The sequence below is a fragment of the Vigna angularis genome, chromosome 1, assembly GCF_016808095.1.
Source record: "Vigna angularis cultivar LongXiaoDou No.4 chromosome 1, ASM1680809v1, whole genome shotgun sequence".
NCBI lineage: Eukaryota > Viridiplantae > Streptophyta > Magnoliopsida > Fabales > Fabaceae > Vigna > Vigna angularis.
The window spans coordinates 6,364,996-6,378,507 of record NC_068970.1 but is presented as its reverse complement, the minus strand read 5'-3'; the positions used below and the strand labels follow the sequence as shown (position 1 = coordinate 6,378,507).

Below are 13,512 nucleotides of genomic sequence, written 5' to 3'. Positions count from 1 at the left end.
ATGATAGAATTGTGGTCTCAGAGTATGGTGGACTTTCATTAGCTGGTGTGCTTAGTGAGAGATTGCAAGTGGTGGTGGAAGCAATTGATCAGTCGTGCCAAGATCGGTGTGTGGTGGTGGTGTGGTGGTGGTGCTTGAAGGATTTGTCGTGAAGGTACGTAATAAATCCTAAAAAAATAAACGTATAATCTTTAAACGGATGTGAGCATCCCTTAGCGGATGTCAACATCCGTTTAAGGGAAAACGGATGTCGATATCCGTTTTGCCTTAAATTGACATCCGTTTAAAGTTACATGTTTATTTTTATTAGTTTATTTTTTTATATTAATTTTGAAGATATTTTAATAATGTAATTTATATGTTTTGATGTATTATTTTTGAATATATTTTTGATGTATTTTAATAATGTATTTTTGAAGATCTTTATTGTTATTAGTTTATATTTATATTTTTTTGTATTTTGCAATTATATATAATTAGTTTTTTGTTTTAATGTTTTTGTATAATATATTTTTTTTATATATGATTTTTGTATTCTTTAACAATTTTATAATTATATAAAAAATTATTTATTAGTTTAATTATATGAAATATATAATTTTATTATATTAATATTTTTGTAATTAAAACAAACGGATGTGGTGGAGTGGGGAGAATGTGAAAAGAGAGAGAAGGAGAGTTGGGAGGTGGGACTGAGAAAAAAGTAAAAATGCGTAAGAAGATAGGGTTTGAGTTTAAAATAAATAAATAGGATTAAAAGTAAAAAAAGGTTATTTTTGTAATTAAAATTTTTTTATAGAAGGTTGGCGAGGTGGAGGGGTGGTGGTGGAGGGAGCAACACCCCTAATTAACAAGCTGAAGGCTCCCTAGTCTGCTCTAGCCCACTAACCCATTTTTATTTTTTAATTAAAAATAAAACTAATTTAATGTATGTACTCTTCTACATCCAAGGATTAACATGAATATTGAAGCAACATAGCGTATCCAATAGTATATCAAGTTAGCTCAAGACTTGTACGAGAGATAATCAAATCAATTCTTTCTCTTTTAGAAAGTGTGAAAATGGTATATTGAGTTATATATATATATATATATATATATATATATATATATATATATATAATCTTCTTTGTTATAATAATTGTTTCGGCAGGATTTAGAATCCTAATCCAAAACATTCAACGTTGTCTGCTCCGATATTCAATTGTGCTGTCTTCTCTCCTCTCCTTGTCTAAGCCGCGGGGGAGGGTGCCTGCAAAAGACACTCTGACGCTCAAGTCAATGACCTCGCGTAGTAATCTTGTAATCAAGATTAGTTATCAGAACTCTAAGTTCAGTTTAAGTTAAAAGTTACCTGTCTCCTTTGCTAGAAATATATTTATAAATTATAATGAGCTTACCGTTAGGTCTGACTCATTAACCATCAATGAATGACAATATTAATTGTCAATAAATGACAATTATTTTCATTAACTCTCCGACAGTTATTACTATTGATTACCTTAACAACTCTTTTTACCGATCGGTTCATTGACCTGAGAGGTATCATCGGCCGACCGACTCTTCTACACCTTTACCGTTCGGTTGGTTGCGAGCCCATTTTACCGAGCGGTTAACTGTTTGTCCGCTCAGTTCATTTGCCTAGGAGGTACCATCGGTTGGCCATGAGCTCAAAATAACTTAGAGGCTCTCTCGCACCTTTACCGTTCGGTCAGCTATAAGCCCATAGTAACAATAATTTTTAATTAAGTATGATTTTTTATTTAATTTAACTATTAAATAATGATAATTCTATAATATTTTTTGTGCTTTATAAATATTTATTAAATTGAAGACACTTTTTAGAGTGTACAAACTCGAAGCATGATTCGATATGAACTAAAATTGTGAAGTCATAATTATTTAAAAACAGAAAGATGAAGAAGAAAACAAAATTATTTATTCTTATTAATTATAACATTAGACATGAGTCAGGTTTTGCTTTTCCACCATACAAACAGGGGGCACCTTCAAAATTCAGTAATGCTCAAGCAATTAGAATATTTATTCTTGGAAGAATATTGCCCAACATCAGTGAGCTCTTTGACTTTGGAGTCGTCTAACGAGAAGAACCCTTCTCAGCGATAGCCAAATCAGAGAACCTAATGTTTAGGTGGTGCCTGAAATTATAAGTGGTACCCGACATTGTATCAATGCACAAAACTTCCTCTTTTGAATTAATTCACACTTAGTAAACTTCTAAGTACTTAAAATTTCACTATTTTAACTCAAGTTAAGCTATATTACTTAATTAAAGAACCCATGGAACATTCCAACTCAAACAAAACCACAAAAACTCATTCTTTCAACATATTACAGAACATGCAAGTAACAAATATATATATATATATATATATATATATATATATATATCATATTAAGCAAAGTTCATATCATCTCAAATCACAGTTCAACACATATACATATAATGAATCAAGCAGTTCAACTTAAAACAAGTATAACTAGTTTCCCTCATTTATTAAACAATTTTATAACTCTAAAACACCATAGCTCTTTAACTTCATTTATGGTCTATATACACATAGAAACATCCAAAAAATGACCAGGTCATATCATTATGATCATTGATCAATAGAGACTCATATTATGACTCAAAGAGCACATAAGTGAAAAAAGTATTTGCATGCAAAGAGAGAAACCATATTGTACCTACAAAAAAGAAAAAAATAATGACTTACTTGAAGAAATTGATTAGATGAACTTAAAGAATTCACAAGGAGGAACACCTTGATGGACTCAAATCTTCAAAGAGATTAATAGAGAGTGAGAAAGCAAAAGGATGAGACAGAGAACTATAAAAAAGTAATTTATAGAGAGATTGTAATTTTATATAAAATAAAGGGTTAAATATGTTTTTAGTCCCTCAACTATCAAGCGATTTTGTTTTTCGTCCCTATTTCAAACTTTGTACGATTTAATCCCTCACCTTAAGGAAATCATAATTTTTGGTTCTCCAAAACAAACGGCGTTAAATTTAATCTGACGTGGCTAACGGTCTGCCACACATGATACCAGCTTTCACAGTAATCTTGTGCCACGTTCACGGTGTGCCACTATTCACCACCCTCTTCTCCTTCTCTCCTCCTCACCACCACCTTCCCCTTCAACTTCGTCCTCACGCAAGCCCGCCACCACCAACCTCTCGCGCAAGCCGCCATCGCCAACCATGACAAAACTCAACCCTAAATCGCGCTCTAGAGAAGAAACTCATTCACGAATATTACAACGCCATTGAAATTTACTACCTGAATTCACAGTTGTTCAAGCAACAAAACCTTCGCTCCAAACAACACCTACAAATCCAACCTCTCAACCCTCCTCTCGTCCCTATCTTCCCATGCCACCACTGCACTATTCTTCAACACCATATCGGTTGGTGGAGACGGCAAGGAAACCATTTATAGAGACATCCGGATAGAACCCAATTACATATCAGAATCACTAACAAGATAATAGAAGACAATAATTACTTGATGAATTTTCTCCCCCTTACCTTTCCAGCTTTTCTTTCAATTTGTTTATGTTTCTATAGATTCTTCCTCTTTCCCTGCCACAAAGGCAAGGTAACCCCAAATCCCTTTTTCGCCCTTTCCTCATAATGACAAATATAATTACAGGAATGCCAAACACATTTATTATATTGGAAATTTATTCAACAAGGAAAAGGCGGCATCCTTGACCTTAGTATCACCATCCGCAAGTAATATACATTCGTGGTATATGTTTTTCTTTTTCTTGGAGGGAGGAGAGATATTTTTCCTGGTCTTCAAAGGGTCTATAAGGAAGCTTGATGTTCAGATCTTCGGTGGATGGTGACGAAGATGTAAGGAAAGAGACAGTGTCGGTGAGAAGGGAGAGAAGCAGTTCAGAGGGACGCTCTGGATGAGTGTTTAAGCATTTTGAGTGTTGAGCGGCTGAATATCAAAGAGGTCGAGAGAAGAGAAGCATGAAAATATCACGTGGCACAGTACCGTTATCCACCTCACCTGATTTTTAACGCCGTTTATTTTGGAGGACCAAAAATTATGATTTCCTTAAGGTGAGGGATTAAATCGTACAAAGTTTGAAATAGGGACGAAAAACAAAATCGCTTGATAGTTAAGGGACTAAAAACATATTTAACCCTAAAATAAACTCTAGTTATTAAAAATCTATTTATAACTTAAACTTTTTATTATTAAAATATTTTAGTGTTCACTTTTTATATAAAAAAAAAACTATAAGATGCTCTTGATTCATTTTTCGGAAGGCAAAATTGAAAGTAAAAGGAGGACAAAAAATTAATTAATAATTTTTGAATAACTAAAAATATAGGAAACTTGTGGTAATTGAAAATTGTTAAAAAATAGACTTTAAGTCTAATTCAATTCTACAAAATTGGCTTTCTAAGATTGAATTAGACTTAAAATAAACTTCTTAACATGATATCAGAGTCTAGTTAAAACCTATCCTAGTGAAATAATTTTGTTTTATTCATTGAATTAAATATCATCTAGGTCTCATATTTGATTATTTCTACTCCTTGTAGTACTTTTATTTATAGATTTTTTAATAATGAAATATTTGACTTTATTAATTTCATGTATTTAATCGCATAAATCCTTCATTTATTAGGTAATTTAAAAAAAACTTATTTTTATTCTATTTAATTACTATTTTTTAAAAATTTGTAGAAATTTTTTTCCCCAAACAATTTTCAATATTTCTCAACGATTCAATTAGTTTGACATCGAAAATGTTTAGTCACATCTCCAATATATTTTTCGTTTTATTATATCCTATTAATAGTATATTTTCTTCTTTTATTCAATTATTTTGTATCAAATTGTTTATAAGGTAACACATTTGATTATCAAATTGACTTATAAAGAGATTATGGTTTTATATAAAGTAAACTCTAATTATTAAAAATCTATTTATAACTTAACATTTTTATTATTAAAATATTGTAGTGTTATTTTTCTATAAAAAAATCTACAAAATACTCTTAGTCCATTTTCTAGGAGACAAAATTGAAAGTAAAAAAATGACAAAAATTTAATTAATAATCTTTTCATAATTAAAAATACAGGAAAATTGTGGTAATTGAAAATCGTTAAAAGTGAATTTTAAGTTTAACTCGATCTCACAAAATTGGTTTTGTAGGATTGAGTTAAATTTAAAATCAACTTTTTAATATAATATTAGAGTCGGATTAGAGTTTATCCTAACAAAATTTATTATTTGTTGGATTTATTATTTTATTCATTATCAAGACTATTTATTAATATTCAGTCTTACACTCTGAGACATATATATCTAGACGTGAAGAAATGGATAAAAAATCTTACATAGATTAAAATAAAATAAATTTAAAATATATAAGTAGGTGTAAATATTACTTTATAAATTAATTTTAAAAATTGAATTAAATTTGAAGTTTTTTTTAAAGTGTAATTACTTAATAATGGAATTAATAGTTGAAAAATAGAGTAATGCAAACGTGGGTTATTCTTGATGAGCGAGAATGTGGCACTTGAGTTAATGGTAGGGCCATTACCATGTTTTGTTAGCACACGCAATATTCATACTCCGTTTAAAGCTTCTTTCATCAACTTCTCTGGCCCATCCCATCATAAAAGAAAATTGCTACAAATTAAAATAACTCAAAGGTCAAAAATTATATTTAATAATTAATAAATTTTTAAAATCTCATCCTTTTCTTTTTCTACTTTGATGTCCTCGTCTTCTCTCGTTCACAAATGACAAACTATGTCGGCGTCCTCGAATGTATATATTTGTCTTATTGTGTGATGGTTAAAAATCTGTTTTTCTTATTAATATCATCACATGAGATGTGAGGACGGAAAACAAAGAGAAAATAAAAACAAAATAAATAAGGAAGGTACTATATTTAAATTGTTGTATTTTAATATTTTATTTAGATGTTTATCTCCTTAATAACCTTGATCTTTAAAACTGACGCCATTAGATTGTGGAAAGACAAATAATTGCAAGGGGTTTTTGTACTTGCCTCATTGTCCTCTTTTAATTCTATTAATTAAGAATCATCCACTTAGTTAAACAAAAATATACTTGTAATCACATCAGTGACAGGACAGCATATTCTGGAGCAGCCAAAGGAGGTAAGACATTAAATTCATTAAATTTCTTCCACTATTATCTCCATATCATTTTAAAATATTATTTTTTATATAAAAAAAATCTAACACATGTTTAGACAAATTAGTTTTTTAAAATAAAAATAAATTTCCATATAATATATATCGGTGTAAATTAAAACTAAAAAATTATAAAATGAATATATAAAATATCTACAGATAAGTAATTTTAAGTTATAGATAAATTTGCATCAATATTTAGAAATATGAAATCGAAACATCCTTATAAGAAGATCTGTAATTAAATTGACATTGTTAATTAAAAGATGTGATGATGATTCAGCAGTTTAAAGGGAAAAAATAAGTTGCATTATATTTGAAAAAAAAAAAAGGATAGAAAACAATTACAAGCAGAGCAGGCATTCTCTGTGTGTGTGTGTTGTCGGGTTTCTCGTGATTGTCAGAGTCCCATAATGAGTAGCCACCAACCTAAAGAACAAAAATGAACTTAGAATTCACCAAAATAAATAAAGAAATCCTATAATCCACTCGGAGGAAGCATGGCCCTTTATGCATCAGTCCCCAACTGTACATATACCCCTTCTACGTGAAGTCAATATTATATTTTCCTTTCGCTCAAGCAACAATTCAATCACCATAATACCCCAACCCATCTCTAACTTTCACCCAACTCACAAGGCCAATCACGTCAATTCAACAATAAAAACTCTCCCTCACGTGACTTCCACCCTACGACGCTTGAGGCAATGGAAACGACGTCGTTACCGCCACGCTGCTGTGATCTTTGCAACTCAGTGCCTTCAGTATTCTCCACGACACCTTCCCCGGGCTACGATTCCCGCCCACCTTCTCCGCCGCAACAAACATCGTGCTCGATGCGTTCCGCCGAACCTGCCGATTCTTCATGTCGCTCAGCTCCATCTCAGTCGGCACCTTCATCGTCCCGAACATCAGAGAGTACCAGCGCGGCTTCGTCGCCTTCTTCGACGCAGCCTCCTGCAGCGCGCCGCTCCTGGCGGAGGAATTCCGGTCAACCTCCGGATTGGAGGACTCTCGTAGCCTATTGTAATCCAAACTCTTGCTGTTCCTCATCATGAGGCGGCGAGAGCCGATGCACGTGACACTGTTCGATCGCGTCACGGAGGAGAGAGACTCCGATCGCCGACGGCGCGCGGGAGATTTATCCTCTTCGACGATGAGGCTTTTGAGCGGAAGGAGTTTGCCGCAGAAAATGATGTCATCGGCGGGGCACATGTCGGAGCTGCTGCTGCTGCTGAAGCCGTTGAAAATCTCGGCGGCGTTATCGTGTAACGAGGAGGGTCGGAGTATTTTCTTAAGCGACGTTTCGTCGAAGCTTGGAGTTCTGGAATTGGGGTTAAGTGGAAGGTCGCAGAGCGAGAGTGCCTCCTCTTGCTCTTCTTCTTCGTCTTCTTCTCGAGATTCCATGTATTCGGCGTCTTTCATTATGTTCGTTTGCTTTTCTTCCATTGTTGAAAAAATTATGGGAACAATGGTTATATATATATATATATATATATATATGTATATATATAGACGTGTGCGGTTTTGAAGGATGCGGTAAAATGGGGTTTTACTTATTTTGTAAGGAGATTTGGGAGCGAAGTTAATAAAGTAGTTGCGAGTTTGAGTGAGAAGCTAAAAATGAAAAACCGTGATTATTGGAAAGGGAAAAAGAAAAGGAGCGGGGAAAAAACAAAGAAGGGTGAGGGGAATTATTAGTATCTATCACACTTTAATTTTTGGGTTGGAGTGTATATAACGAAATTTATCTTCTAGGTGCTCTGCTTTGTGATTATTTTGGCGATGGCTTCTAGAAATTTTATACGAAGAATAGTGCAGTGTCCATTTCTGCTAAAGAACAGGCCACTCTGTCCATATAAAATATTCCAAATTAATTTTAAGGTTTTTTTCTCAGTGGTTGCTATTAGGCCTTATTACTGGCTGCTTTCGTGATTTAGGCCCACATGAACCAAGCTCCTTTGCAAATACAATAACAACTATTCATGATTTGTCATTGCTCTTATTAATTACCAACATCAACATAAAATCCTCATTTCAAATTTCAAACCAACCAATTCTTTGCGGGCAGTTAAGGTTGTTAATTAGAACATAATGAGCATTAAGTATTAACGTCAAAACAGTGCATCTTGTTTCCTGTTTCCTGTTTCCAGTAGTGATTTTAGTTGGGATTAGTGATGAATTTTTATTTAGGCAGCGTATGATTCGCTGCACGTTTTGTCCTCACTTAAATACAGATACACACAAGCTCCTACTACATCCCAATTACAATCTCTTATAACCTACACAACAACAAACAATTATCGCACATCAAATTTTCAGATTACCACTTTGACTTTTATACTCCAATATTTTACAAGATAAATATGCTTTATCGTAATTACTTTTAATATTTTTTTGTTTTAAGTTTTCTATTTTAACTCTATTTCCACTTCATTTTAAATATTTCATTGTGTCTATTTAAAAGTATGTTATTTTTATTTTATTTTAAATTTAAATACAAATATGTGTAAGATGTAAGATTAATAACAAATATGCAAGATCAAAAACATATAATAACTGAAGGAAAATAAATATAATAAAATAATTTATCCAAAGGTACAATATATAACGAGTTTAAAATTAATTAAATATTTAAATAAAAAATAGATATACTTTACCAATAAAAATCAATGTTTATATAATAAAATTATTGTATAATCATACTTAACTATGTCTTTTTAAGTTTATAAGATAATTTTGTCAAAAAAATATAACTTAATCCCAATTATAATTTAGAGTTACTGACTTGAAGTTTTTAATTACTTTTTCATCTTTAAGCTACTTTTATTAAACAAAATCTAAAGTCACTCCAAAATCTTAATCAAATTAATTCATTTTGTACATTCCACATAATATTATCATACTAGTATATAACTACAACTATCTATATAAATAGGTAGATATAAACTATACTATCACCACGGTATATAAATATATATATATATATATATATATATATATATATATATATATATATATATATTCTTAAATTCAAAAGTTTTCAAAATGAAATGTACAACATACATTACATATGATGATATAAATATCATATATCAATTAGAAGTTTGCTCAGTTCCATTATCACTTACAATAGAGTATCTTATTAAGATCATAACACGTACACATACACTTAAACAATATAAGAATAAATTAAAATAAAATAAAACATAGGCTTAAAATGCTTACTTTATTTCCAAATTAAGAGATGAATTTCTGTTTAGTATCCGGTTTTAAAAATCTTCTATTTTATTCAAAAGTAGTGTAAATTGTATCAATTAGATCCTTTCCTTTAAATTGACATCAACGAAGTTAACCGTACTTTTTTTCTCTCTCTTCCGCATTTCATTCCATCTTTTTTTGTTCTTCTTTTTATTACTTTTTATTAATAAATTCTTATATTAAAAAAATAACTGAACAATAATTAATATGGTCTGGATCGAAATCTTTGACACTAAAATGGTAAGGATCAACAGATGAGAAACGAACCAAACCTAAGTTTAAAACAAATAACAAGGCCATGGAAGAGTGGGAAAAGTGAGAAACCTAAGAAAGAAAAGGAAACATAACAAGTTATCATGTCTGGGGAAGGAACATGAAAATATCTGGGTTGGATCCATACTCCTTTAAGATGACGGCTTTCAGGAATTATCATGTCGCACATACCACTAGAATGTGGAACTATAGTCTCCATGTAGAAATCGAATCATTGGCCTCTAATAAACCCTTTTGTCTATGCTCGTTCTTCAACTGAAAAATATTTTTACGTGTGTTGTAGTGGAATACTGATGAGGAGGGAGATTCATCTTTCGTCACAACCAAATGATACTGGTTCCATTGTCTGGTCTTGTCAGAAGCGTTGAAGGTAACAGACCATTCTCTCCATCCAAGAAATGAAATTCCTTCTTTTCATAAAACAAAGTTGTTTCTATTTTTCTGAATTTGAGCTCCAAAAAGGAGGACTTAGCCCATTGATCTTCCCCTTACAAAGCATGGAGAGTTGTAATTCAGTTTCACTGCGGTCAAGCACCACAACAATGCAATCTTCAGATGGAAGGTGCTGAGAATGCTGCAACATGGTCAAATGCGTCGGTTTAAGGACAATTTGGAAGCTCTATTTTTGCTCTTGAGAAGGGGCAGAAAAAGAACAATGAACCCTGCCCAAAGAGAACCAACCATCCTTCATACGAGGCAAGGCACCTTGCACCGTCAAGTTCTGGAAGGTTGATGGAGTAGCATTTGTTCTGGTGGCTTTGATGAAGCTGAAGACTCTGCGAGGCTTACGGAGGTTGAGGCGGAGATTGGGATTTAGGGTAGGCGGAGGAAGGAGATGGAGGGATGGGCAGCGGTGATGCGACGGATATAGGCTCAACAATTTTCATTATCTCTCAACAATTCAATAAGTTTAATATCTAAAAAATTTACTCACATCTCAAAGATACTTTTCATTTTATCACATCCTATTAATTGTACATTTTATTTCTTTATTCAATTATTGTTTATAGGATATCAAATTGTTTTAAGATAACATATTTGATTATTTATACTTTTTTTTCATATTTTTATTTGTTATTGTTTATCATATAGAATATTGTTTTAGTGATTTTTTATAAAAAAAAAATTATTTTTTAACACATTCTCATCAATGTAATTTTACAATCCAAATTATGTAAAACCTTTCATTTACTATAATGTAATAATTTATTTTCATTATGAAGTTAAAAAGATGAAACATCTTAAAATATAACATTTTATATATATTTCTACGTTTAATTTTTAAGTCTTTATGATTAACTAGTTAATTCTTATCTAATCAATATTAATTAAGATAATAAAGAATATCTTTAATTTTAAATCGTTTACTTTTATATAGAAGCGTAATTTAATTAAATATTATATTTATTATTTAAGAAATAATAAATATTTTAATGTTATTTTTAATTAAATCATTCACACATAAAATAGCAATTTTATTTAAATAATTATAATTTATTTTAAGAATATAATTTAGTTTTCATATATTCATTTTGATATTATAATTTCAACGAAGTTAAAATAATTTATTTTTTAATTTATCATAAAGGAGATTTTATTTCTAAATACAAAAATATGTTTTTATATTTAAAATTATTAACTATAATATATTAAAAATTATTATTGGGAATCATTCACTAGATGTTCAAGTCTTAATAGAGGTGTGTGTTCTAGATAGGTTAGGTTAGGGTGTTTCTTAGCATATGTAAAGCTAAGAATGACCCCTTAAATCAACCTTAATCAAATAATTAGCTCTTAATCAAATAATTAGAGAAAATTGTAAAACATAAGCATTTAATTTAATTGATATAACAATAACTAATTAGCTCTAATTGATTTAGTCTTTACATAATGAATTAATCTAACAAACCGATTAAAAATATAATTTATGCATTTAATCGATTAAATACTTAACATAATCAATTAATATATGTTTTTTTAGTTTGTGGAATTTGTAAAGAACATTTTAATCTATTAAAACTTTATATTAATCTATTAATCTTTGCAGTTACACTATTTGCTTTAAATATTGTATTTTCTCTCTCTTAAAAATAACATTTTCATAATTTAAGATCTAGACAACAAGAGTGAGAGAGTTTTGAACGTCTTAATACTACTAAAATCAATTTTGAGCAACAAAAGCAAAGATTAAGGGTTTTCTCTTTTGTTATAGGTTTTTTATTATGAAATCAGTATTCAAATTATATTTGTCTTGTTTCTTTGTTTTGTAATTTCATTGTTTGTATTGAAATTCACTTTTATAGTGATTTTATGAAGCATCGCCTGTTCTTTATATTTCTTGAATGAGTTCTTCAAGTGTTTGGTTGAATTTACAGTTTAGGTAATGTAGCAGATCTTATAATTTAACTATTAAATTTTTAGTGAAATTTCCAGCTCAGGTGGTTGAAAAAACTAAATATTTAATTGTTAAAGTCGAATTAATATAAATATTTAAGTGTATTGTGTTTTTCTTACTTTTAATTTCTCTCTTTGTGATTGGTTAAGTTATTAGTAATGCATCTCACTCCAAACTTTTCAAATGATTCACAAAAGACTTCATAAAATGTGTTTGAAACATCGAAAATTTTAAATTTTGCCTAAAACCAATTCAAACCTCTCGTCCCGCTCCCCCTTTTTTGGTTCGAATATTAGCTTGGTTCCTCTTTTAATATAATTATATATCTAATTCTTATCATTAGATTGTTAAGTATGTTTAGCTTGATTTTAAATCTTAAATATCTCTATTTCCATTCTATACCTAAAGTCCTTTTAGCCCAAAACATTTATAATTTTATTCTATGCCTAAAACATTTCTAGCTTGGATTCACATTAAGAACATCTTTAATTTGATTTCACGTCTTAAACACTTATTATTCCATAAATTTAAGATCTTTAACTTTATTTAGTACTTAAAACATCTCTAATTCGACCAATATATTAAGAGATTATTTACAAAATCAATGTTAATTCTAACAAATTAGTTATAAGATATAATATAGTACAATCATTTAAAAATGAATGATAAGTAATTGAAAATAAAGTATATGATACAACCACTGAAAGATAATTAATTAAGACTTGAAAACAACTGCTCAAAAAAGAGTAATATAAATTTAAAATTATAGACTATTAGTTTATCAAATATGTAAGCGGAAAAAATATGTCTAACCAAAACTTCAAATTAATGATTCTCAATTTCATGACAATAAAATCAAGTTTTTTACTTATTTATATTTCAAATTATGTTTAAACTAAAAACAAAAAAGTATAAAGCCTTCCAAAATCTTTTCACCTATATGCTTATTTTACTCAAATTTCAAACTGCAAACTTGTGTATATATCCTCAAAGAAATTGAATTGAACTTGAAGATTATCATATCAATTATCCAGAGGTACTTTGATTAAGAGCAATAAATTTTTATACTATATTACCAGCCTGCAAGAGAATTTTTTCAACGCAAAACATGAAAACGCTTCCACGATCAATTTTAATTTAATCTCAACAAAAATCAAACATAACAGAATTCTTCCACAACCTAATTATGTCATCCATGCTTTAACTACACTGGCAAACAGACTTGATTCAATAATAACACAGCCAGAAACACTTCCAATTGTAGCTGTAGGGTTCAAGAAAAGTTAAAAACCAGGAAGGGCTATATCAATACTTTTAATTTAGCGCTGGTTAGGTAACAAGAAAACACAAATACACAACGAA

At 30.2% G+C, this 13,512-nt stretch overlaps 1 protein-coding gene across 1 annotated transcript; it reads right to left on the bottom strand.

The window, feature by feature from the left end:
• Positions 1 to 6,911: 6,911 nt before the first annotated feature.
• LOC108322153 (uncharacterized) lies at positions 6,912 to 7,670 on the bottom strand. Its single transcript, XM_017554147.2, has one exon. It carries the CDS (start codon positions 7,668 to 7,670, stop codon positions 6,912 to 6,914), a length of 759 nt encoding a protein of 252 aa, XP_017409636.1.
• Positions 7,671 to 13,512: the final 5,842 nt, after the last annotated feature.

What these genes read in the sequence shown, in the direction of transcription:
- LOC108322153 (XM_017554147.2), bottom strand. Translation starts at nt 7,670, where the DNA reads ATGGAAGAAAAGCAAACGAACATAATGAAAGACGCCGAATACATGGAA.